At 54.6% G+C, this 27,362-nt stretch overlaps 1 protein-coding gene across 1 annotated transcript in view; it reads right to left on the reverse strand.

Moving 5' to 3' along the window:
* The window catches only part of ARRDC1 (arrestin domain containing 1), a 36,705-nt gene extending 19,273 nt beyond the window's left edge, over positions 1-17,432 (reverse strand). Inside the window, exons 1-2 of the mRNA XM_032130858.1 lie at positions 17,235-17,432; positions 26-136 (exon numbers count right to left, since the gene is read on the reverse strand). Of these exons, the coding sequence (XP_031986749.1) occupies positions 26-136; positions 17,235-17,352 (229 nt within the window). The 5' untranslated portion in view covers positions 17,353-17,432. The remainder of the gene's footprint in view (positions 1-25; positions 137-17,234) is intronic.
* Between the last annotated feature and the right edge of the window lie 9,930 nt (positions 17,433-27,362).

Below are 27,362 nucleotides of genomic sequence, written 5' to 3' on the forward strand. Positions count from 1 at the left end.
TCCCCCAGGCCTTTGAGGACCGTACCTTTGTCTGCCAGGGACAGCGTGCTGTTGAAGTACTGCTCCTCCACAGTCCATGCTGTGTCATTGATCTTGCTGGACACCCCACAGGATCCAATGCAGCTCACCTTGATGGCTGTGAAGAGACAGGACACACGTCAGCACTGGGAGAAAGCAAAACCTCAGCTTCAGACTTGCTTCAGGTACTGTACTGTGCCGGAGCAGTGTCTCAGAAAAACACACACAGGGTGCGAAAATGGAGCAGAGGAAGCAGGTCATGCTTTCATTCCAAAAGCCTGTTTTTCAGCACTCCCAGCACAACTGAGCACTCCCTGCTACCCCAGTGCTATTCCTAGATATTATCACCTTAGAAATCCTCAAGCTGCTTTCCTTGCACTGTGGAAGCCCTTACCAGCTGTGATTGCAGCTCCCTGACAGGTAAACCTCGCTCCAGTTTTCCCCCAAAATGAAGCAGTATTCCCTCCCAAAACCTGCACCAGCCTTGGCACTCTGGCTGAGAGCAGAAACCTTGGGTGTCCCTGTCCAGACAGGGATGAGCAGCAAAGGCTCTGCTGCCTCCCACCCCACAAGGAGCCAGGCATCCCACAGTGTCCCACTGTCCCCAGACGTGTCTGGCACAAGCCCATTAACCAGCTGAACAAGGGGTACAGCCCTATTTGAAGCAGCAACAGAGAGCTGGACCCTCCAGTGCAGCCTGGACAAGCTCTCTGCTGCTTGACTTCACAGCCCTGTCACCCTCAGAGGACATTCCCAGCCCCTGGGAGCCTGCGCCCAGCTCCTGGGGTCAGTCTCAGCTTCAAAGGCTTTCAGCAAAGCACTTTGCCCATTAACACCTGTCCTGCATCAGGACCTCCAAAATGTCCACACACACATTGCTTCCCCACAGCCACTTCCAAGGGAGCGGCTTCCTCCTCTGTTAGAGACACAGGGCTCAGCAAAGCCACACAGCAAGGTCTGGAAGCATCAGAGGTGCCATCTGACCCTCCCAAAAGCAAGGACAGTAATTTGAGCCATGTTTGTGCCTTGCCTGGAGAAAGTCACCCCACAGCTCAGCCTGCAGCGTGGCTCAGGAGAGCTACGTGGCTCTCAGAGGAGCTCCCCAGACATTTTCAGTTAGTCTTGGCCAATACTCAGCAGGTTGAAATTAGATTCTGATGTCGACACCAGACCACAGACACAGACAAACGTGACAGACTGGCCTTGCTGCACAGCAAGAGGCGATCTGCAGAGCTGCCCCCATGCAGAGCACACAGGCAGACCTATCTGTGGCACAAACAGAGCCTTCAGGGCTGTCCCAGACTGAACATCTCCCACCTGAATCCCATCAGGTTTTGCAAGACCTTAACTGGAGCCCACAGAATGTCCCTAGCCCCATTTGCCAGGTGAATAGTTCTGCTGGCAGAAAGGTGACAGGATCCACCAGACAGACTCTTTGCCTGTTTGACCCGTCTGCTGCCCCGTATTCCAGCTGCATCCACAGGAAGCATCTCCCTGGGAAGCAGGTGACCAGTTTGCCTCGGCTTAGGAGCTCTCCCCCTCCCCTCCACAAGAGCACTCAGCCCTGTTGATATCAACACCTCCAGCCATCTACCCAAACACTGAGGGCTGCACGTTATTGCTGCTTGCAACCACCTCAAACAGCTCTCCAGAGCACCTGCCTGGCCAACGTGACCTTGTCTCCCATGCTGACTCGAGACAGGGTGGAAAGAACCCCAAATAGAGCCCTCTCTGCGGGGGGGAACACATAGTTCTTACCCCAGTCACAGCGAGGGGGGTCACGCAGTCAGATGGAATGAGCTCCTCAGGGCTTAAAGTCTGTAATCCCACAAGGAAGAACAGCCTCCCCCATCAGAGCTCCTGCCATACCCTCACAGCTGATCATGGCTGTGAGATGAAGAGCCTGTTGCAGTCCAAGTGTTGTTCTACACTCAAGGACAAAGGATAAGCAGCTCCAGATGCCAACTCTCATTAACCAAACATCAATACAGCAGTGAGGCTGACACATCCCTGGCTTGTTTGTGTCTGTGATGTGCTTCGGCATTTCCAAGGCAGGGGAAGAACAGGATACCGTGGCCTGGGATGGGAACTCACCCAGCACAGCACAGAGCACACCTGAACAGATGCAGGCACCCTCCCGAGGTGAAGCATCCAATGAAGCCTCCACACATCCCCAGGTGACATCCAATGCTCTCTTTTGCCAGATGGCAGAGCCAAAGCCACGGAGAGGCCTCAGCATGAGGAGCAGGAAAGGTTTTAGCAGGGCGGTGTCCTGTGTATCCACACACTGGTACCATGCTCCCACATCAGACACACTGCCACATCTCTGGGCTCACACCAAGCCTGTCCCACTCTCAGTTAGCCCACGTAACACAGATGGATCCAGCCAAATCAACCCCAGGCTCACCCGCTCCATTCCCACATTTTCACACAGGAGATGGCGAGCAAGAAAAACCCAACCAAAAACTGGAGAACGTTCACATCCTTGAGGAGCAACAGCCCCTGAGCAGGCTCCCCCTCAGCCTCCCGGCACCACAGGAGTTTATGGATCACCACCATCTGTTCAACGCCCAGGTAAGGGGCCGACAGACTCTGACTGCAGCCCGATGCTGCACTGTGGTGCAGAGGCTCTCCTGCTCCAGGGAGGCAGGCGGGTGGGAATGCTCAGGAACACATGCTGTGGCCCAGCTCCCCTCCCACAGCAGACAGGCTCAGCAAGCAAAGGTTTGCAGTCTGACACTCAGAGCCAGCCCATGGCTGGTGGGCCCTGCTGCCATGGCTCAGCACGAGGGCTAAAGTCAGACCTTGTCCAAAAGTACCCCTGCAGTTTGCTAAAGAGTTTTCCAGCACAGGAGCTGTCAGCTCCAAGGCTTCCTAATTAATCACTGACATCCCAAACTGGTGTGGTCACAGGCAGCCTGTGCCTAGAGAGGAGGGACAGTCCCTGGAGGGATTGCTGTGGAGCTCTGAGGGGTTCCAGTCCTTCAGCCCCACCAAACCCTCTCCAGCCACATTCCCTGACCATCACACACCCTGGGGCTGCCATGTCAGCCCCAAGGGACAGAAAGCAGCATTTCCAGCTGAAAAGTTTGAAGGAATTTCACTCTCCCCTTCCCTCTACGCTCCCCAAAGTTCCCAGTGTCCCATCATCAGGCACACGAAGTCACCACATGTAGGACAAGCCTTGGAGCAGCTCAGGGGGCAGAGATTTGTTATGGAGCATCTTCTCCAACCTGCTCCAGACACATGAGCTCCCCCCACCTCCTTGGGGAAGAAATGGGGTGGACAATAGCTCTGAGCTATTGCCCCACAGCTGACAGTGTGGCTGGACACAGGGACTGCATATCCCTGGCTCCTGGAGGAGCCCAGCAGATCCCCAGGCCCCCACAGGGTGGGTGATGCTGGGGGCAGCAGGTCCAGGACCCCCAGAGAGCCCCCCCCAATTTCACCCCCAGAGCAGGAAAACCTGGGGGCTGCAGGGCTGGGATATTTGGGAGGTTTCTGAGGTGCCTGGTTCAACAGATCAAACAATTCATCTCACTTCTAACCAAGTTTTGGAGCAGTGAACCATGAAATCAGCCTCTCATGAGCATCCCATGGGCAGAGTGAGATACTGGGGACTTGCCTGGCTCTCTCGTGTCCAGGCTCCTGCCCACAAGCAAGACGAGGGACAGGGATGTGTGACAGGCACAGCTTGGACACATGGTTCTGGGGGCAGCTGGAACCTAAAAATGGCATTGCCAGGACACACCTGGCAAAACCAGCAGCACCAGAGCTGCTGCAATGGACCCACCTGAGCACAGAGCTCATCAGCCTGCCTGTCAGGAAGCAAAATGCACAGTCTGGGCCTTTCCAAGGAAATCTTGGAACTATCAGGCTGCAGACACAGGAAATAACAAGAGTTTCTGCATCAGAATAGGCCAGTTCCAGTTGTTAGAAACCCATTAAAAACACCTCAGGAATCCAGTGTTACCAGTGGCCCCAGTCACCTCCCTCCTGCTCCCTGTTTATCCAGGCTGATTTGAATAAATATAGGAAAAAAGCAAAGTCCAAAATCTCTACGGGGAGTGGGAGGGGGAGGCAGAGAGCAGCAAGTAGAGAAGAAAAGAATGATGAAGCCATGCAGAAGGCAAGAGCCCTTCACCCCCGCAGTCCCTCGGGGATTGAGGGAAGCGGGCAGCTCCGCATCCAGCCAGGCACATCTTTAGCAACGCGCTGCAGCACGCGCCAAACGCTGGAAATAAAAGGAGACAGCTCAGCCATATCCATCTCTGCACAAAGTAAAAATAGAGATGCCAGGAGCTGGGCACGTCTGCCTTCTTCCAAGGTGATTTAAGGAGAGCAGCCGTAGACTTCAAACTGCTTTTTCTCCTGACCCAGAGAGCCACCCTTCTCGGGGGAGCTGGCGTGGCATCTTGGGCATGAGGAAAGCACAGGACACGCATACCCTCCTCTGCCAGGGGCAGCTTGTGTGTGCACACCCCTGCTTCCAAAATCCAGCCATGTGCTGAGCATGCAGAGGCTCAGTGGCCACTCTGCACTCAGCTCCAGTCACAAGGGAACACCTCTGACTTCAAGTCCCACCTGTGTCACACACCTGCCACAACAGGTATGGGCAGAGGGGGAGGGAAGGAGATGCTGCCTCTTAGTCAGTTTGGATTTTCTAGGCTGGGCAGGGGAAGCAGCAAAACCAGTTCATAGAATCACAAAATATCCTGAGCTGGAAGGGACCACCAAGATCATCAATCCCACCCCTGGCCCTGCACAGACCCCCCAACAGCCCCACCCTGGGCATCCCTGGCAGCGCTGTCCAAACGCTCCTGGAGCTCTGGCAGCCTTGGGGCCGTGCCCATTCCCTGGGGAGCCTGGGCAGTGCCAGCACCCTCTGGGGCAGAACCTTTCCCTGATATCCAACCTAACCCTCCCCTGACACAGTTGGAGGTGGTGGTTGTTGCAGTTGGCAGCAGCTTAGGCGGGACAAACAGACCATCCCAGCCTTCCCTGTCCTCTGCAAGGACAGACGAAGAGCTGGCAACTGAGCTCTGAAGTGGCACTTACAAGCGGCCCTGGGATTTTGCCAGCTGAAGCTTACCCAGGTCACCACGTGGAGACTCACGCACGCCTCGATGCAGCTAACAAGAGAGCAGGGGAAGAGAAAGTGCTGTGGCAGTTGTGGGAGTCAAGTGAGTCTGCATCAGAGAAGTCTTAATTTTGTGGAAACCAGCCTTGGGAAGCCAGAGCCCCCTTCCCTCATCCCCCTCCATCAAAGCCGTGGCAGACAGCGATCACCACATTTTAACTGGTTCCCTCAAGCTGCCATCCAAGTACCCAGAGCTGCAGGGACTCAGAGCATCCATGAGCTGGGAATGAGCCATTTTCCATCCTAGGGGCCAGAAGCAGCCCTGGGAGAAGGGGGGTGAAGGATCCCCCTGAGCCCCAACCCCTCCCCAAAGTATGGTACTAGGGACCCGTGCTCGACAGAGGATGGGCAGCAGGAGGTCACCTCAACACACAGCACCACAGCTCCACCTTGGAGTGACATCTCTGGGTTCAGCAAAGATCAAAGTTTGGGTACACCCTGAGATCCTCCAGCCCTGGATTGGTATGAAGATGAGGGGTTTGAGGTTCCCCACGCTGCCAGCAAAGCAGGACCAGATAGCGCTGGAAAAATGGAAAGCCTGGGAGAGAGCAAGACCCACAGGCAGAGGAAGTTACTCTCAGTTTGTAGAGACTGGGTAATTCCTAGAAAAGTTCCATGAAAAGCGGACACCGAGGGAGCTGAGGCAGCAAAGAGGGGCAGGATGAGGTTTTTCTACTGATGGCCCTTACACAGAAACACACCCAAACAGCTTCAGACAGAAAGGGCTGAGCAGGAAGACTGAAAACTCACAAGATAGACAACTCTCTTGAGCATGAATATATTGAGACACTACTAATTAAACCCACAGCTCCTAATTAAATCTCAGCTGTCCCCATCCTCCTGGGTCCATCCTGTCAGTTCTTGAGACACAAATAGTCTTGCACATTTCACAAGCCAGTGAGGCAAGAGCAGAGCTTACAACAAGTGCTGGAGGCAGCAGCAGGTTTGGCACAAGGTTAAGGATTGTCTGGGGAGGTTTTTATCTTCTTCCTTCACAAGAGCCCAGCATAGGGGCAGGAAACGGATCTGACCTCTCATGTGGAAAGAGAGGAGTTGTCTGGAAGAATCGCCTATGCTTTCCATCTCAACTCAAACCCAAGCCTGTAGCTGGGCTCCGGGAAGTGATTTGTCTGGAGCTGACACACACGGAGCAGCATCTCCCACAGCACCAGCAGCCTGCAGCTCCTGGAGGACTTGGCTGCTGCTCCCAGTGACCCAGGGGGGCATCCCACCTCCCACAGCCTGCCAGCCATCACACAGCTCACACCCAGCTCAGCTCTCTGCTCAGAGCTCCAGACAGGCTCCCTGTGCAATACAGAGTGGTTGCTGTGTCTGACCCCTCTCTGTCCCCAAGCTGGTGGCAATGCTCCTGCCACGTACGAGCCCAGCTGCAGCCCCTCTGCAGTGGCACAAACTTTAGCATCATTTAGCCCCCAGGAGCAAGAGCAAGCTCTGCTGCTCAGCTGTTCCTTCCCCAGGCTGGCACTTGCCCTCTGCACCCTGCAAGGGGTTGGATCAGCCAAACCACTCACAGCAATGAAAGGGACAGTCCCTCCCTTCCCGACCTCCCAGCGAGCTCATTTCCAGCCCTGCAAATCCAAGCTCAGCAAATGCCATCCCAAGAGCCAGCAGTGCCTGTCGCCCTGGCTGTGGCAACAGGGTTGTACATGTCCACTGAGGCAGGAGGACCCACCTGGCTGTCCCACACAGGCTGCAGGAAGCCCAGGCCCTCCAAAAGCAGCCCCACGCTGTAGGAAGGCTGGAGCAGCTCCTCAGCACAGCCTGGAAAAACTCCACCTGTAGCAACCCCAGGGGAGTGACAGCTCTGCCACAGGGGCAAAGTGACCCACAGCCATTATTTCAGCTATGCACAAGCTCTTTAGCCAGAGTCCAGCCCAGCACGAGGAGGGGCAGGTAGTATGGGCACACAAGGATGTCCTCATTCCAGCAACACAGAATTCTCCAGAGGGAGGCTGGGCAGGTGTGTGCCTGCAGAAAAGCAGGAGAACAAATCTTGTCTGAATCCTTTCCCAGGCAGGTCAATCCTTCCCCCTCTTGCAAGCACTTTCTTCCATCAGGCTGAGAGCAACAGGGAAACCTACATTTTCCAGCTCCTCCCCAAAACCAAGGGTCAATGTACCTCCTGAGAGAAGAAAGCCAACTCCTGGGCTTCTGTTTATAACAAACTCCTGCTCATACTGAAGGCTTTTCTCCCTTGTGGAGCCGACGTTTATTTATAGCATCACAGTGTTTTATCAGCACGCTGGCTGCCCTCAGAGGAAGGGGGTCATCTCGAGCATCTGGAATTAAATCCTCAGCTGAGTACACTGAGCAAGCCTGGCCCTACACATGCAGGGGGAAAGCTCACCAGTGAACAAGGCCACACGGGCTGCTGTGGGAGGGGGATGAACATGTGCCACAAAGTCTGGGCCTTGGATCTGCCAGAGGCAGCTCCTTAGCAACAGGCATGAAACACCACAGCACCTGCACACAGGGCCTGACCGAGGGGCTGCACCCCACCCAGCCCCTCACCCCAATCCCCTCTGTGCTACTGCTGCTACAACCACCTCACTGCTCCCCAAACATGCTCCAGAAGGGGATGCTGGGGTAATCCTTTCTCCAAAACTGCCTCTTGCAAAATCAGGACAAGTTTGGGATTCTTTTTTAAGCTTCAGACTGATGCAGGCCCCAGTGCTGAGCGACACAGCCTGGGAAGAGGTGGGGAGGAGTGGGCTTGCTCTGCTCAAGAGCTCACAAGGGCAGAGGTGGTTGTACCATAGCAGCCAGACAGAGCAGAGTCTGTGGACGTGTCCTGGCAGTGCCTCAGACCAGTTTTGGGAGCCCAAACTCTCACCCCATCCTAAACAGGTGGCACAGTCCAGCAGAGCAGCTCCACGCAGTCCCTGCTGCCACACACGGGACAGAGGTCAGCGATGCCATTCCTTGGGTCCTCCTGCAAGGAGAGCAACTGTGCCCCACCCCAGAATGCTGAGGGACCATCCTCCTCCTCCCAGGCCAGGCTGGCAGACACAGGCACCCCTGAGTGCTGGGAACAGCCAGATCAAACAGCAGCGAGAAACTATTTGGCAGAGAGAGGCAGATCTCACAGCTCCCCAGGGAACATCTCCATGCCAGCCACCCACCTGAGCCACACTTCCAGCACTCACAGCCTCCTCCTCTCCCAGCATCCATCCCTTCAAGTACTGGAGGGGAAAAGCAGAGAGGTTGCAGAGGAGCAGAAGGATGGAGGAGAGATGGAGGCAGCATTTCATGTGGAGCTTCAGCTGCTCCAGGGTGTGAAGCCAGCTCAGTCTCAAGAAATTTCTTTCCTTTCTGGACAGAAATTCAGAGGGGGGAAACTGCGACCTGTTTGGAGACTGCAGTGCCTGTCCTCCTCGTAGACCTGCATTTGAGGCTCACTTCTGTTCACCCCATCCATGAGGAAGCAGCCTCTGTTGCTCTCAGACAGGATGGACTAGGATAGGACCAAGCTCCAGGCAGGGCCTGCAGCTGCCAGCCTGGCACAGGAACATCTCATATTTAGGACCTCAGCAGGGCCCAGAAAAGTTTTACTCATGATCCCCTGCACAAGACAGATTTATTTTAATAAATTTAATGTAGATTTAATTTACTCCATCCTTCTCAGGGGACCTGGGTTATAAGCTGGACTTTGTGAGCCCTGAATTTAAGCGATGCTCTTCAAAGCAAAACAAGGCTGTACATACACAAGCAGTCAGGGCATCTTAATCTTCAGCACTTGGCCCCTAGAGCAGCCCTGTGGGAAGGGAATGCAAGTCCCAGATGCCCAACATGCAGCCAGACAAGTGGAACAGAATCAGCAGCTCGCCCTGGCTCACAGGAATGCTGATGGATGCCAGGACCTGCCAGCACTCAACACTTCAGCCAGCCAGGGACCACAGCCACCCTTCCTCAGGCTGAGCAGTGCTAAAACAGAAGTGAGGAATCTCTTTTTTTATAGCTTGCCCAAAGTGAAATAGGTTTCCACCCAGCACTTAACACTACTTTAGACCAGAGGAGTTAAGATATTCTGGTACAATTGGCTTGGCTGTCTAAAAAAGGAAGACCTGGGCAAGAAACTCCACCTCAACCTACCACAGAGCACTGCAGGTCCCAGGGGGGATGTGCTGGATGCTGCTGTAAGAAAACACCTCTTTAAACTCATTAACAAACTCAATTGTTCTTTCCCAGCAAGTGCAAAGCCTGGCACATTCTCCCACCTTGCTGGCAGAACAAGCTTCGATTCCCATGGAAAAGGAGCAGCCAGGGAGGCTGAGCTCTCTGATGTCCTGGGAACACACCTCTGCGCGACCACCGCCAGCCCTGCTCCACTCTTCCCACAGCCCGGAGCAGGTTTGACGAGCTCTGTCCCCAGCCAGCCCCTCTGCCCCCCGCCGCAGGAGCATCACCCTCCATGCTGGGTGCAAAAGCCACTGCAGAAGATAAACAGCTGCCTGATCAGGTTTCCCTACTCACCACAAAGAGGTTGATTCACCAGAGCCTACTCCCTTTTCAGATTCTTTCTAAATAAAGGCTTCAAAGACTTCTGGAAATTCATGCTTAACAGGCTTACTGTAATACCAGAGCACCAGGGCTCCTGTGTGCCAGACTCTGCTGTGGGACTGAGTCACGTTCATTTTCTTCTGAGACTCTCAGATAGCCTTTTCTAAGGGGTAAGGCTGCAAGTCCTGTTGGCTGGTGCTCATTTTGGCAGACCCTCGCTGCCACCCATGACACAGCCAGAGACATCTCCCCTGGCCTCAGCAACAGACAGCCCTGCAGATGTAAAGTTCAGGAGAGATGACACTTCTCCATCCCCTCCTGGGGCTCAAGGGATGCTCCTGAGCACAAATTCCCCAGCACTCACTCTCCAGAGGAGAAGCACATGCAAAGTCAGCCCAGCACTTGGTGGGACAGGAGGTCTGTCACAGGCTGGACACCCCTGGGGCTGCAAGGACTCAGCACAGACAATATTGTCACAACCTGGTGCCCTGAGCAAGCCTCTGCCTCCAGGGCAGGAGAAGGATTAAAGCAGCACACTCAGGACTGCTCAGCCATCCTGGGAACAGGAGTTTTGGTGAGGGCTTGGAGCCCACTTACAGGGAGAGGAGGCAGGAGCATGGAGACAGACAGCAGCATGGAGTCAGGCAACCACGTGGAACCACACCAGGGTCTGTCCTCCTGCTGTTCCAGGCGGTGAACTCACATCTCAGCACTCAGAACTGCTGAGACATCTCCAAATGATTTAGTGCTGCTGCAGCTCCCAAGCACGAGCCTGGAGCCAGCTCCCCTCCTCCTAGAAGGGGAGGAGGTTTCAAGGGCTTTTTCCTGAAGAGCCTTATTTACAAGCAGTAAAGCAAGCCTGCATTTGCTGCCTCCTCATCCTGGCCAGGTACCAGTGCAGGCAGGTTCTCGTTGGGGAGGCAGGAAGGCACAGCATGGGATGGGAGATCCCAGCCTTCCTGCCCCCTGCGAGAGATCCCAGCATGGCATGGGAGATCTCAGCCTCACCTGCCCCCTGCTGAAGATTCCACACGTCACACTGAGCTCTCTGAGCTCTCGTGCGCTGCTTTCGCACATCTCAGTTGTCAAGAAATCTTCCAACCCCAGCATCTTCAAAGAAAACAGCCAGAATCCACTTCACTAAGCATAAGAGCTGCTCCTATGATTTTCTTTGATGCCATTCAACACAAGCAGCTGGATTCTCTATTTATAGCAAGATCATCATTTTGCAAAGATGACTTATGTTCTTGTTATTACCAGAGCACCAGAAACATAACAAATCTCGTTGTGCTGGGAGTGCTACAAGTTGGTAAGACAGTCCTCATGGTCAGGCTGGGCTCCTCAGAGATCCCAGCAGACAGAAAAGGAACATCTGGGACCTGAGCTGAACCTCTGGCCCTGACATTCGGACCCCTGCTGATACTCCCCATCGAGAAGGACCCAATTTCTACCCATACACTGAGCTTTCCTCCCTAGAGCTGTTGCCTTCCAAGCCAGTTTTATCCCACTCTTATCACAGGGAATGTTTGGGATTCAGGAGGATGTGTTTGGGAGGGATGAACAGTGAACTGCTGCAGCACTGTTACCTCTGGTCTGAGCTGCCTGAGAACTGTCAGAGAGCACAGTGCCGTCAGCAAGAACAAAGGAGTGGAAGTCATAAGCATTAGTGCTCCAGAAATGATTCATGCTTCTTGGAAACAGCTTTTGCTACGGATATCTGACAAACCCCGGTTTTTAATGAAGATTAAGGTGCTCAGAGATCAGAGTGTTTTTAAACTAGGTCTCCAAATAATTCCAGGTTGGCACTAGCTTGCCACCCTCATCTTGTCAAGGGGGTCAAAAGCAGCTCCCCGCTTACCTTAGGACACCCCATATCTTCTCCACTGCCATCATTCAGCATCTCAAGATCCCAATGCACCTGTGGGAATTTACTCAAGCCATGCAATTCAAAACCATGGCACTGGCCACCCCTCTGCACAGAGCAATACCCAGCCGCAGGTACCGACATGGTGATAAAAGGCCTCTACCCACAAACTCAGCCACGGCAAAACACCTCACTCCCACCTGACTTGTGCACCCCATCACCTACTTTTAATTTACCATCAGAGAATTGGGAATGTGGATTTGCTGTTTAAAAGCCATCACAAGCAGACAGAAGCCTGAACACCTTTGTGGTATGGATCCACTTCGGGTCCTGAACACAACCCAGGGACTCTGAGCACACTCAGGCACAACTGTGCACAAGGCAAAAAATCCCCTGACTGGCAACAGTCCTGTCCTTTGCTCATTTTCTCCTCTCCTAAGCACTTTGCATTTCTCCAGGAGAGATTTGAAGAGTGACAGATTTTAAGAGCAGCACAAAGAGGCAATTAGCTTCCACAGCAATTCCTGTTGCCAGACTCCAGAGGTCACACCAGTAGCCCAAAGGCTGTATATTGGATATCTCAGCAATCAGCCCTCAAGAAAAGGGGCACCAAACCAAAGCCCAGCACTGATGTGTTTGCCAGGCCATTTCAGGAGTAGCTGCCCTGAGCAGGAGAAGGAAAAGACCTTCCCCAATGCCTGGCAGAGCACCTTTCTCTGTGCTTTGGCACGGGTCAGGTCTGCAGCAGCCCTGCAGCATAACCCAATCACCCCACTCCCTTCTTCACTTGGAAGGGCCTGAGCATTCCCTCTCCAGACAGCCGAGGATGATCCACGTGTCCATCCTCCTCTTACTGGCCGTGAGAGCCTCTAGCAAGACTTCACCAAGTCAAGTGACAGCTCTGTGTCTTCTACACACCTACTTCTTCACTGGGGATGACTTTCAGCACAAAGTATTCCGCAGCACCCTCTGAGCAGAGCGCGCCCGTCCATGCGCCTCCCTGGCTGCTCCTCCTTGCCCAACACAGCCTGGGATAGGGAGCTGCCTTGGGAGGAGAGGGATGGAAACCCACAGGCTTCCTCCTCCCAGCCAGGGAGCCTCCCTATCGCCTACCTGAGTCCAGCCCTGAAAGACAAGCTACATCTCTGACAGCTCTGTGCTGCCCCAGGGAAGATATAAGCACTCACACCCCACTTGTCACACTTGGAAGCAAATCAGACAGACAGAACTCCACTCCACTTGTCCTCCCATTTTGTTAAACAAGGGATGGGAGGCCGTGGCATGTCTCCTCGCCAAGAAAAGCAGCAAATAGTTTTTCAGCTGAGCACAAGTGGTGCGCGGGCGGGGGGAGGCAGCGGAGAGTGGCTCACTGCAGCGACAAGAGACACAAACCCATCTCGTGACTAGTTATTGACTCCAGAGAAGTTGGAGCTCTAGCAGCAAGCCAGCCAGGAGAGCAAAAATCCCTCTTTTGTTCCCCAGCCTCAGACAGACTTGGCCACACAGCTCCCCGCTGTCTCGCTTCACACAATGAGAAAAGAAAGTTAATCCAGCTCCCCTACAGCAGGAGCCATCCAGCCTGCAGGAGTGATGCTTGGAGCCATCCACGAGCATTCCGGTGCAGCAGTGCCAGCCTTGCCGCATCCTGGCACCCAGTGCTGCTGGTGGATACCAGCTTGAGGACCTCATGGGACATTGCCAGGATCACCAGGGAGAGTGATGGAGCCGCTCCTGCCCTCCAAACCCCCAGGCCTTGCTCAGTTCCGCGGACCACGCTCCCTCCCCACACTGCACCCCAAAGCAGGGACCAGCCATGGGGTCCCTGCTGCCCCAATGGTGGGCGGGTGATCTGTGCTGCCAGCACAGGGATTTCCAATCCTCCTTCACAGACAAACTTCTGACTCGGGAGTGAGCCAGACCACTGTGCAGGGACTGAATCCACCTTTTCCCCAGCACCTTCCCAAGCCACAGCCTTCCTGCAGGAACAATGTCTTCCACTGTATCAGAGGTCAAGTGGCAGGAGAATCGTGGCCAACAGAGTCCTTTGGTGTCATTCCTTCCCCTCAGGAAGGGCACAGGTTACAGACACATCAGAACCACCAAACCCAAACTTCACCCTACAGCCCTTCCAAGAAACAGAAGTTAGCTTTTAGTTCGGACACATGACTCAGGATTCCAGTGCCCTGATCTGCAACCCCCTTCACCACCAGCTTTCTCTGTTCTCCATATGAGAAGTGAGAATATTTACTGTATTTAAGATCAGAGAAGAAAATTATGGTTCACAGGCTCTCTGCAGAAACGGGAATTATGTATCCGTATTTCTAGAGCATGAACAGACACAGGTACTTGTGTCTGGAGCTTTGTAGTCCAAGGGAATAATTTTAAAGTCAAGTCATTCCTGCATAAACCTGGACAGCCAAATAACAGAGTGGAGAATAGCAAAGTGCTGAAATCTGTTCCGGAAAGCACTTGCTGTTTCTTTACTCTCGGTGACCTGGCACAGAGGGCTGTTATTTTAACATTACGCTTGCTGGAGCCTCACTGAATGGCAGGTGGGACCGAAAAAATCCACATGGCCCCTGCAAGGCACAGAGTTGAGAGGAAAGTGCTCCAGCATCTCCAGGCAGCACAAGTCTTTGTTCCTGCACGCTCCTGCCGGCAACCAGGACTGCCTGCCCTGCTCCAAATGATCTGGCTTCCCTCCTCCCAAATTAACTCCATCTCCAGCTGCCCCTGCGCAAGCTTCCTGTAAGATTAATTATTCTTTGTACACATACGTTTGATGATTTACCCAGCAAGCCAGGCACAATGATTAGGAATTCTCCATTTCCATCAGCACTCTCCCCTGAGGCTCAAAAGTTTTCTGGGAAGGTCCTTCAGCCTGGCACAGGCACAGGAAGAAGTGTGGCTCCTCAGAAGGTCCACGTGGGTCACCAAGGACCAGTCGGTATTTGTGCTGGTGCTGCAAGGTCAGCTGAAGATGATGTGCTCCTGAACAGCCCTCGTTGCTACTCAGCAGGGCTGGCACTGACGCCAGCATAAGTGGGAACATTTATGATCCCAAAAGGTGTGTCCCCAGCTACGCTATCCTATGACCCAAGATTTCTCGCATGTCTAGCAAGGCACAACGAGCTCTGTTTGTTTGCACTGTCACCTTTCAGAAGGTGTAATTTTCAAGAGCCAGAAGTTACCATGTGAAGAGTCACCTGCAGGCTGGTTCCGGCTGTGATCTCACACACCACAGCACCGAGAAGTCACCGCACCGGACTCGCCTGGCTCAGGAAATGGAAAGCACCAAACCGTGGTGTTGTGGGCCAGGCCTGCCAGGGGTGAGGACTTGGCGTCTTCTCCTGGGAGCAGTTTGTTAGTCTGGAAAGCCACAGTTGGCCACAGGTGGGGGGTGGGGGTGAAGTGTATACAATATAAGATAAATTGATGCCACCCAGCTCTCCCCACAGCCCAGCAGGATGCCAGAGCATGTCAGGTTGTCTGATCCCTCCAGTGCTGAGCCCACAGAGCTCAACAGGCCTCACAAGTCTCTTTAAGATCTATTTCAGCAGGTAACCTGCTGTTGCACCAAAAGGATGTTTCAGCAGCTGTATCAGCCTCTTTCTCTAAGGGTGAGACATTTCCTTCATGCAGAAAGAAGGAGAGGGTGCCCAAGAGATCCCAGGCAAGTGTGATGGGTTTAAATGCCAGAGACCATAAGATACACAGCAAGAGGGAGAACACACAGCAAAGAGTCACCTTGTGCTTGGCAGGAGTTGGTTTCACATCCAAATGTGACTTAACTGGGTGAGTTCACACACCAGTAATGGAAAGTTTCTACCCCAGCTCATGAAGCCACTGTACGGGAAACTCAGCCTAAAAGAGCTGCTCAGGTGACCTCAGCACAGCAGAAACAACAACATGGAGCCCACCTCAGATTTTGGCTCGACGCTTCTGCCAGCTTTCCTAGAGTTCAGCTGCCCCAGCTTTTACTAAAATCCCTGCACTAGCACCAAACACCAGATCCCACCGCAAAACCCCTCCTGAGTTCAGGACCTGTACTTAACACCAGACCCTGATGCTTCTCAGAATCAAAGCAATCAGGAAGCAGGAAGAAGGTCTAGACAACACCACCAGGAAGCAAAGAAGAGCTGGTGTAGAGCAGAACCTGCCAGGTCCTCTCCAAATGGGAGTTGTTGAAGCAGCAGCAAGGTGTAGCCGTGGCCAGCTGGCAGCACAGGGGGCCAGCACACCAAACCCTCCAAGGCTAAACTCTTGTCCCTCCCAAGAAGCACCTTCAGGAACGGATGGAAGTCAATGGGATGGGCCGAGGAGGGAAGCCAGCCAGACTTCATTAAGAACATTTTGCTGAAAGTAGTGCATCTGGGAGTACTCTCCGAGGAGATAAACACTGGATCTGCAACTGTTTTGCTCTGACAGGAGTTAAACAGGCTACAAGTCTGCACTTGTCCTAGATACTTTTTTCCACAAGAAGCTTCCAAAAAGCTATTGCAGACAACTGAGAGAGGTGCTCGCAAAAGCAAGACACAGGCAAGCATAGGCACCATCATCCAGGCTGACAGCTCTTGAACAGAGATTTCACATTTTACATTACTTGGTCTTTTTTTCCCCCTCCAATAATTTGTTACAAAGGAAGCAGCACGCACACACGAGAAGCAAGCAAGACCTCAGGGAAAACAGCAAATCGGTTCACATTTCCACAGCACTGAGCAGAAAGCTGACTTGCAAATGCGAATGACTTCTCTAAGGCGGGGGAGGAAGCTCCCAGTTTGGATGATCCGAGCCCAGCAGCTCATTTCCCTGCAGTCCAGCCCCATCCCTCTGTCCTGACGGGCTGCACCCGCCACGAGCACGGCCTGAGCCTCGCGTGGAGCAACAGCCACCCCGTACCCAAACAGCTCCTGCTGCAGAGCACTGCTGCCCGGCGGGCACTCTCTCCTCCGGCACACACAGGACCTCGTACACAGCCTGGACATCTCCCAGACTCGTACAGCCACAACTCAAACGTCCGAGTTCATTCGAGATGTTACAACGCGGCTGCCTGCGAGCCGGTGGGTGGGTACGGCTCCTGCCAGGACGCAGCATCGCCCATCTCCTCCCTCCCGTCGGGGCAGGGCTGCTGCCCACCGGGACACGACAGCGCCCACTCCTCCCATCGCCCGGCCCTAACACATTCGGACTCCGTCCGACCCAGGGGCACCAGGTTCGGGGGCGATGCCAGGGCGATGCCGGCAGCCCTGGGAAGCCGCAGGGCTCCGGGAGAGCAGAACGAGGCGCCCGAGCTCCTCCACCACCCTGGGCACCCGCCAGCTCCGGAGGCTGCCGTGGCACGGCCCCGCGCTGGGTTGCTTTGGGAAGGGGGTGGGGAGGGTGTTTGCTTATTTATGGGATGGGAGCAAAAAGTAAGAGGAGGAAGCGGAGGAGGAAATAATCCAGCAGGTTGCTCCCATCAGCCCCTCCCGGCCGCCGCATGGCAGCAGGGGCAGCAGCGATGGGGCAGCCCTGGAGCTGCCGGTCCCCAGAGCCGGAGAAGGGAACCCGTCTGCTCTCCGGCACCATCCCCACGGCGTCCCGCGGGCCAGGGCAGCCCGTGAACCCCCCCGCCCCGAGATATCCGCACCGCCGTGTGACCCCGCGGGCTGCGGGCACGGCACGGCAGGGCACGGCAGGCCGCGGGCTCACCTCGGTACTGCAGCGAGCCCGAGAGCCGCACGGTGACGGTGCCGGCCAGCGGCTCTCCGGGACTGTAGACGACGCGGCTGTCGCCCAGGCGAATCTCGAAGAGCTGCACCTTCCCCATGGCCGCGCCGGCCCGGCCGCTCCGCTGCGCTCGCCGGCTCCGTCCGTACCTGCGGCCCGCGCTGTGCCTGCCCCGGCGGGCGGGACCCGCCCCGCGCCCGCCCCGCCCCGCCCCGCCCCGGCCGCGCTGAGGGAGCGGGGCGGGCCTGAGGCACGGGGCAGCGGCCGGGCGGCGAAGCGGGGGCTGCTGGTGGGTCCCTGAGTGCCGAGGGAAGGCGCCAATTATGCGGCCAGGCTGAGGGAAAGGAGCAGGTTGTGGGGCTGGGCTGTGAGTGATGGGGCAGCTCATGGATCCCTGACTGCTGAGGGAAGGAGCAGCTTGTAGGGCTGAACTGCAAGGGAAGGGGAAGCTGATAGATCCCTGACTGCTGAGGGAAGGAACAGGTTGTAGGGCTGAACTGCAAGGGAAGGGGAAGCTGATAGATCCCTGACTGCTGAGGGAAGGAACAGGTTGTGGGGCTGGGCTGTAAGGGAAGGAGCAGCTGATGGATCCCTGACTGCTGTGGGGTCAGGCTATGAAGCAAGGGGAAGCTGATGGATCCCTGACTACTGTAAGAGAAGGAGCTGTTTGTGGGGCTGGGCTGTAAGGGAAGGGGCCTTTTGTGGGGTCAGGCTATGAGGGAAGGAACAGGTGATGGATCCCTGACTGCTATAAGGGAAGGAGCCAGTTTTGGGGTCAGGCTGTGAGGGAAGGAGCCGGCTGCCCAGCACGGGGCCATCTTGCCTCCTGGTGATCCCTGCTCCCTCTAATCTCATGTCCTCCCTGTAATTCTCCAGGGCCAGCTGTCACCTCTCCCTGCTCCTGTTTTTATAACCCCAATCACTTTAAGTGTCCAGTAAGAGGCAAATACAAGGGACCTGACAGCCACCTGGGACTGGGGCTGAGGAGTCCTTCACAGCTTCATGCTCCCTGTGAATCAGTGGGTGAAGGTCAGGGTGTTCCACGAAGCCAGGGATGACCAGCACACTTCATACACTTGCCATAGACACACCCCTGAGTTCTGCCTGATTGAATAGAAACCATCTGTAAAACCCACACCAAAGGCAGCACCGGGAAAAGGCACCTCCCGGCTGCTGGCGAGCAGGCTGTGTACACAAGCGGAATGAATAAGTGTAAAAGGAGCTGTTATCTGCAGAGCACACCCAGCACGGACCTGGCTGGACAGACAGACGTCCTCCCACGGCCCCCGCGGTGACACCAGCCTGGGTATGCGGGGCTGTGGGACCCTCCGTGCTGCCTTATGGTGGCTGTTGCAACCTGAAACCCCTCACAAGGCACCAAAGGAGTTCGTGTGCTCCGGGCACACAGGGCTCCTGCTGGGAAACCTTTCCAAGCTCTCCCTCCTCTGCTGTTTAAGAACTACCTCTTGTTTCCAGGCTGCGTGTAGTCACAGGCTACAGACACTCAACAGTCTTGTGCCAAGGCTTTCTGCAGCTCATCTCCTCCCGCAGGGCGTACCCTGGGATCCATCCGCACACCGCTCTCCTTGTGCTGCCCTTAGCTTTTGTTTTCCCAGGCTAGGCACGCCAATTTGCTCCAGCCTTTTTATTTTGTAAGACGAGCCTGCAGCCTTTTTCATCAGTCTCTGCAGCCCCTGTTTAGCTCTGCCAGCAAAACCAAACAAATTAGGAGAAGGGGGGGTTAGGGGGGAGTGAAAACACCCTGAGCTACAGCAGATTTTACTGAACCCTCTTACCCCATGGCAAGTGGCCAAAGGCTCATGGCTTGGTGCACAATTGGGGCCACCCCATCCCTGGGGCAGCACTGGCACCCTTGCCCCAGAGGGACACCACACATGTGACAACTCAGGTTAGAAAAACCCTTCACCAAACCTGAGCCCCTCGTGCCGCGCTGCAGCTTCTCTGGAGGTTTATGCACCATGTTTGCAGAGAAGTTAATTTTAAGCACAGCAAAGTTTCTCGCCCAAGGTCACGATGTGAATACAAAGGATTCCTGCACCAGGAGCTGAACAAAAGCACCCAGGTACAGCTACAGTACTGCAAGGATTTGTGCTAAGATACACAGGGTCCCTTGTCATGTCATGGCCAGCAGCGATGCCACAGCATTGACCCATCCGTGGATCACAGCTACGCTGTGTACAGCGGTCTGTAAAATGTAACTAGAGGGATATAATTGGAGCATGGAGAAGAGAAGGCTTCGGGGAGACCCCGTTACAGCTTTCTAGTACCTTAAGGAGGCTTAAAACATGGACGGGAAGGGACTTTTTATACAGGCAGATAGTGACAGGACAAGGGGCAGTGGTTTTAAACTGACAGAGCAGGGTTAGATTGGATGTTAGGAAGAAAATCTTTACTTAGAGGGAGGTGAGGCCCTGGCACAGGGTGCCCAGAGAAGTGTGGCTGCCCCTGGACCCCTGGAAGTGTCCAAGGCCAGGCTGGACAGGGCTTGGAGCACCCTGGGATAGTGGAAGGTGTCCCTGCCCATGGCAGGGGGTGGGACAAGATGATCTTTAAGTTCCCAAACCAGTCTGTGATTCTGGGATTCTATAATTCAATGTATTCAATGCCTGCAGTGCCAGGGCACCCGTCATGCCCCCGGTGATGCCAGATTCAGGAGGATTTTACTCATTGCAGTCAAAACGTGTATTTACATTCCTGCCTCCCTGCTCACCTGCCCATGCCCCAGAGTCATTGCTCTTATCTACTTGTGTGAGGAGTCACTGGAGTTAAAACTCAGAGCAGTTAAAAAAAAAAAAAAGTAAGCTAAGGGTTTTTGGTAAACTGCCACAATTTGCTTTCTGATATTTCTGACTATTGTTTTGCTTTAAAAAAAAAAATTGTTTTGAAGAGTTTTGTTGTTGTGGTGGGAATTCACACTTCCTCTACATTCTGTCTGCTCTGCCTTCCTCTTTTTCCCCTTATTAAAAGGGAGATTTAAAAAGAGAGAAGAAAAACACATGTCAAGACAAGCTTTAGAATAAAATTTTCCTTTCAGATCCCCCTCACCTGAGCATCACCTGAGCCATGCTTTGCCAGCAGCACAGACAAGCTCCAACCACAGGTGCTGGGAGAGCAGCTGTGAGTGGTGTCACATGTGGGCAAAATGTGCCCACGGAGGGCTCAGCTGTGACTGCAAGTGCAAGGCACACAAGACTCCATCATTAAGTCACAGACATTGTTTGTGACTTGAATTTGTTCCCCTCTTGTCTTTCCAGGAGTTTCCAGCTGCGCCTGGTGACACGGAGGAGGCACAGCTCCGCCTGACCGTGCCTCAGTTCCCCCTGCACTGAGGCTGAGCTGAGCGAGAGGAGCCGGGACTGCCCAGGGAGAGGCACCGCGGAAATGCCTGGGCATACCTGGGCCGTGAGTGATGCCGGGTTAATGATGTGAGCGCAGCTGGGTGAGGCAGCAGCACTTTGTTACCCCGGGGCACTTTGTATCTCGCGAGGTCATTTCCACCTGCCCGGCGCTCCGCGGTTCGTGGCTGCAGGGGAGAGGGGCGAGCCTGGCCGGTGCTGCCCGGCACCGTGGAGACACCCAGAGGTTCTCCTGCTCTCCTGTTACAAGATGAATCTTTCTCTCCGCCCTCAAATTCTCTTGCTTTTGCTTTTCCACCCTCTCCCCCCTCCTTCTGGGGTTGGCGAGGGCGTGACTTGTGTGAGCCCACCACACCCCATAAGGGCAGGCACCGGAGTGGCTGTGATGGAGGGGGAAATAAAGCAGCAGAGCTTTGTGGAAGTTGGCTTTTAGGTTTCTTAAGTTTCCCTCGAGCTAAAATACACAGATGTGAACTGTTATGGAGGGCTCCCTGTGCTACATACACCACTGACAGCCGTTCTGTATTCCTGTGTAAGTAAAATCCATTACCCTGATACGTTTATATTACACATAGGTTTATTACCTTCTAAATAATTTCCCTGCTTCACTCAGTGCCTCACCGCTTCTCAGCTGATTTGCTGGCCAGTCAACTACGTCATCTGATACCAACAGCAACAACAATAACTCACCTGTTTCAGGCTGACACCTCCCAGCAGTTTAGGCAGAGGTGGTACCGTTCAGCCACACCTTCCTGCACACCCTCCCTCTCCTCGCAGGAGGCCACAGCCAAAGCCCCCGATCCCCCTTCTGTGGGTTCATCTGCGAGGCAGCTCCCAGGCAGCTTCCCCAAGGGTGGAGTTGGAATTGAACGTCCCACCAGCGGTGTACAAATCTCTGGGATTGTGACGTTAGAGAATTATAGACTGGGTTGGGCGGGATCTTAAAGACCATCTCATTCCATCCCCTGCCATGGACAGGGACACCTTCCACCAGACCATGTTGCTCCAGTCCAACCTGGCCTTGGACACTTCTAGGGATCCAGGGGTAGCCACGGCTTCTCTAGGCAACTCTGGCACAATGTCCCAGGGCTCTGCAGCAGCTCCCCAGTGCTCCTGGAACTCCGCCTGCCTATTGTGCCCCTTGGTCTCAGCAAGCCTCCCAGACACAAGGGCCACCAGCCCCACCACAGCCCAACCCCTGGGAGGATGAGAGGAGAGCAGAAAGCGACCAGAAACAACTCAGGAGGCACCACTGCTCAGGGGCTCTGCAAGGAGGCCGGGCAGCTGCTTTGGGCTCCATCCCACGGATGCTTCACCACCCTGTACCCCAAGACAGTGCCCCAGGCCTCAAGGAGTAAGAGAGAGGCTGAAATGTAAGGGGCTCTAACAGCATAACAAATAACACTGGCTTACCCTCACACCGAGTGCCTGATTATGGAATAACTTGGCTGAGACACCAGAGGGACTGCCCTTCACCAAGTGAGAGGAACCCTGCCATGCCCCTGGCAGCTTGCTTCCACTGCTCATCCCCTTTGTGCCAGCGTGCACACCTGCTCTTCAGACCAATTTTGGCAGCTTCAGCCCTTGCTTCTTGTTCTGCTGTTCTCAGATGTTAAAGGGTCCTTTGGCACCACGTCCTTTCTCCTTGTGACAGTGTTTACACATCAGAATAAAGACACCTCTCAATGTCTGTGGTAAACGGAGTGATTTGAGGTCTTCAAGCCTCTCCCTGTAAAGCATTTTCTCTAGCCCCTGTGTTACTGTGCTGGCTTGTGTCTGTGCAAGCCCACGGACTGGCATTTGTGTGTCGACTGAAACGTGTGTGCAGGAGCAGCCTCCCACATACAGACACGTGCACAGACAGGAGTCGATGCATTAGAGCTCATTTATGCCCCTGCACACAGAGACACTCACAGGCCCTTTAGCTCACATCACTGGGGCCAGACGAGCACCCCTGGGTAACACACAGAGTGCCCCAGACCTGGTCTTCTCCCCCATCCATTAACCGTCATCCCTGGGATTCTTAAAGCAGCTCTTCCTAATCTTCCCCTCCAAACCACGGAGGAAGGTGAGGGCAGGGAGAGCGAGTCCCCAGCTGAGGCACTGAGGTCCCGTGGCCCAGCTGGCACCCATCCCTTTCATGTGGGTGCTGTGGCTTTGATCAGTCAATGCCCAGCCAGCACCTGGCAAGCCTCACTAGAAAATCCTTAGAGAGAGGCAAGGCATTAATTACTATTATTATAATTCTAATTGCACTGCCTGGATTTCTACTCTCCTTTGCTGGAAGAGTTCCCGTTGCTCAGCGTGGGCCTGGGGAGAGGGATTGGCTGGTGGGATGCTTGTCCTCCCTTCCCCATGGGGTTCAGCATCTGCAGGGACAGCAGTTTGCACAACTTACAGACTGTGGGAATAGGAGGATTCACTCACTCGACCTCAGTGATCCCAGTGGGACCTTGCCTGAGAAAAAATTGAAACCACAGGCTGGATTCTCATACTCCAGCACCACTCAGGATTTTGCATTTGTCACTCACTGCGAAATGACATTTCATAGACTCATGGACTATCCTGAGCTGGAAGGGACCCACAAGGACTATCAAAGTCCAGCTCCTGGCCCTGCACAGGACCACACCAAGAATTACACCAGGTTTATCAAGGCCAGGGAAAGGCAGCAGTTGCTGTTACACACGTAGGAGCAGGCTGAGGTCAAGGGTCATGGGGATTCCTCCAGGGAAACCTGTGCAGGGCAGCTCCATCCCCAGGTGTCTGCCATCCCAAGAGATGTCCTGGGCAGGCAGAGGGTCCAGCAGCACGTGATCACTAACCCTGCCTGACACCACCTGAGGTGCAAGAAATTTGGATCCTGTATTTGTCCTGGCTCTCATGCTTTCCTCCCCTTCACTGCCCAGTTCTTCTACTTCCCTTTTCTCCTGTAACATCTCAGCATGGCTGCCCGGGACATTGACCCACCATGGACCCAGCCAACAGCTCTTCACACACTCCTGATGTTTGATCCCATCCCTCTCGGTGGGCAGATCACTTCTCCACCATAGACTCACCACCAGGGAAGTGACATCTTATTAGCGACTCCCAGCCAAGGTCCACACCTCCTGCAGCACTTTCACCTAAATCCACTGAATTCCTCCCAGAAATGGCTGAGGAACACTCCCACATGGTTGGCTGTAGGGGAGACAGCCTGTGACAGAGAGCCAGTGACGACAATGGTGTCATGAGACGACCATAGCTGCCAACCAGAGGATTCAATCTCTGCGTGGCTCAACAGCCCTCTGCTAGGATTAATTCACTCAAGAAGCCCAGATGTCCCAATTCCAGCTGGTAAAAAGCTGTGGCATGGCCCCTGACCTACATGCCAGGGACAAAAGTCACCAAGAAATCCCCCAGAAAGCCCTCAACCCTCCACACAACCCAGGAGCGCGTGTCCGGGGACAGGAGATTGTGCACCAAGGGTCACATCAGTGACAAAGCTGGAGAACCCTGGGGTGCAGGCACCCCACAAACACCCCTCCTTCTCTCCCACACCTGGCTGTCTGTGACAGCTCACAGAGAGTCCCACTCCCTCTCTCAGCTCACATCTCCCCACCCCGCTGCTGAGAAAAACACTTAATTTTTCTGCTTGTCACCAGTACTCCATGTGTCCAGAGCGAAATAAAGCAATCCCCGGCATGGAGAAACATGTCCCAGCAGCTGCTCCTGCAGGAATGCAGAGAGCAGCCCTCTTGGCACATCCTGGAGCAGGATGTCTGAGCCAAACTATGGCTTGGTGCAGGAGCAGATGCATCCTGAGGAGCAAGGCTCAGGGTGACACGGACCCCCCTCCACCTGCTGATGTGAGTGGCTCATGGAGTGAACAGCCCAACCAACACCTGGTGACACAGCCAAGGGTCCCTTTCCAAACAAAACCACCCCTCCATGGTGTAAGGCTACGTGCGGCGCCCTTCCCGTCACCCAGGGCCTGGGTAAGGGTCAGGATGGTACCCCAGCAGTGCTGACACAAGGACCAGAAAAGCAGCCCGAGCCAGGCGTGCAGGGGAAGGAGTTAATCTCTCAGCCCAAGCTGCTGCTGAAGCAGCGCTCTGCCTCTGCCCGAGGGCATCATCAGCCTCGGCACATTTTTCTTTGTGAAGTAATGCTTTCCAAAGGAGTTTGCTGGCTGGCTGCACCAGACGGGGATGCTGGGGGAAAAAGCCAGGGGAGCACAGCTGTCCCCCCCACCACACCTTGCTGTTCCTACCCCTGCTCATCGGGGCTGCCCGGGAATTGTCCCTCACCAGGTATTTCCCTTTCCCGAGTCATTATTTGGGTTTCCATGAGCTAATCCGCCAGACTCAAAGGTCACCGCCCCGAGGCCAGCCAGAGCCGTCACGCGGCAGGTGAGTCACACCTGACAAACCTGCCCTGGCCAGAGCGGGAGGCAGCACTAAAACATCCTCCACTGCCAGGGCAGCAGCGATGCCTTCCCCATCCACACCCTGCCACAGCGCTGCTCTCAAGAGGTGAGTCCCTGCCCATGCCAGAACCACATGCTGGACAGCACAGCCCGTGCCACTGCCAGCTGAGCTGGTGGCAGGTAAAGCAGATGAAGGGAGGTCTACGATGTGTTCTCACCAAGTGACCAGGCAGCAACGACAGCCATTTGCTTTGTGGCCCTTGAATTGGGCTGGTCATGGCCATTAACGCCTGTTGGAGGTCTGACACCCCATGCAGCTCCCAGCCTGCAGCTGGTGGGTGCCTGTGATGGCTTCCCTGGCCCTGCTCCCCCATCAGTAGGACTGAGAGCTCAGGAGGGGTGCTGGGGCGAGCAGAGGGAGCTGCTGCAGTTCATTAAGGACTCCTTTGAGGAGGCTGCTCTAGGAACACCTGGGGCAGCTGCATTCTTTGCAGAACTTTCTCGAGTCAACCATCAAAGTGCTGCTGTGACCTCACGGGGACTCTGCCCATCCCAGTGTGACTGAGACAAGCAGGACTGTGGTGGGGGCAGGCGGCAGATCTGCTCTGCAGCGTCACAGCTTCTGCTGCCTTCTCTCCCAGGCCTGGTGGCTCCTCTTACACCCAGGTGCAAGCCCCAACTTAACCCCAACTGCTCACCCTGAGGCCATTTGTGCCCTACAAACACCCCCAGACAGTGAGGGCACCGCAGTGCTCAGGATTGCTCAGCTTTGCACCATCTAGATTGGTTGCTTTTTTTTTTTTTTTTGCAGCAGCAGCAGCAGCAGCTGAGCCCTGCCATGGTAACGGGCTTTCCTGGAAAGTCTGATTGCTGCATCTTCCCAGCAGAGAGGGAGCAGCAGATCTCGGGCAGCCTGACCCCTTCCCCAGAGCCCCTGGTGATGCCTTAGGTTTTAACCCTTATATTTTTCCAGTCCTGCACTGCCTGGTGTGTGACTCTGGAGTTTCTTGGAGCCTGTTCACTTCTGCTCTCTCGTGCTGGGCAGACATAACAAAGCCTCTCTGGCCCTGCTCTCCAAGGATACCTAGACTTTCCTACACCAAAAGTATAAACCAAAGAGCTGCTAAGGGGGGGATAAGCTGTGGGGGAAACTGGAGCTTTAACTGGAGAATTAACCCTGCTATGCCAATGAACCAAACCTATAAAAGTGTGAAGAACTCGTGACCTGGGGTCCATCTTGGGGTCCATCCTGGCAGTGGCCTCTGGCTCCCCACGGGTACCTTTGAAGGCCTTTCAAATAAATACCTGCCTTTATTCCCTTGCTCCTGTCTAGTCTCTCTTTCTGGGAGGTCTCTCAAGGCATCACTGGGACCGAGCCCCAGCCCAGATGTGGAGAGGGGGTTTAGCAGCAGCAATACAAGAAAAGCCATTGTGCATTGCCAGGTAACTGCTGCATCTCAGCAAGACATTGCTGTCACCGGGGGTGTCCCCGAGGACTCCACAAACGGCCCACCTGGAGCTCGGGTCGGGCTCATGGGGCTCTTTCATCCCACATTTTTGGGGACCAAACCAAGCTGAGAGCAGCTGGCTGCAAACCCAGACCAGCCTGGTGACCACCCACCTGCCAGCCTGGGGGCCAGACTCGGGGCCAGGAGAGCCACACAGGGCTAGTGGGGTCTGGGGACAAGGACCCCCCAGCCAAACCTCTCCCCGACTCTCTCCCCATGGTGCCTGTCCCCCTCCACTTGCATTCCAACAGCAACAAATTGCTGGTAATGAGCTGCGTCTCTCTGCGAGCTGAGAGCCTTTGAGATCAAAGATGCTCTCACACAAAACCAAAATATGATCAGTGGCCTTTAAAGGCCAGACTAAGCTTTTGAGGGAAAAAAATTCAATTTTCTGTAGATCTAATTTGAAACCATTTTAATGCTCATTAAGATAGACGGACCCGAGCAGATTGTGTGGGCTGGAAGACAAGGAAGGGACAAAAAGGAGTTATTACTGACATTTTAGTTTAGGTCTTTATTCTATCCAGAGCTCCCCACTTCTGGGCAGCGGCTTTGAGTAATGCTATTGTTAGCACTGGAATTGTAATTCCAATGCCCTTTTTATAACTGGCTTGGAAAAAAAAATTAAATCCTGAAGGCTTTGGCTAAATTCAAAGTAATGGAATTTATAGTGGTAAAAAGAGTTCTGAAAAGGGAGACATGTGCAAGCCCCTGCGCTGTCGCTCCCTTTCATGGGGTGGCCACGATATTCACCCACCACGGGCGGCCTCTCTGCAGCACCTCCCTGGGGCGCTTGGTGAAGGAAGGGACCCCAGGGGAT

The sequence above is a fragment of the Corvus moneduloides genome, chromosome 21, assembly GCF_009650955.1.
Source record: "Corvus moneduloides isolate bCorMon1 chromosome 21, bCorMon1.pri, whole genome shotgun sequence".
In the NCBI taxonomy this organism is placed as follows: domain Eukaryota; kingdom Metazoa; phylum Chordata; class Aves; order Passeriformes; family Corvidae; genus Corvus; species Corvus moneduloides.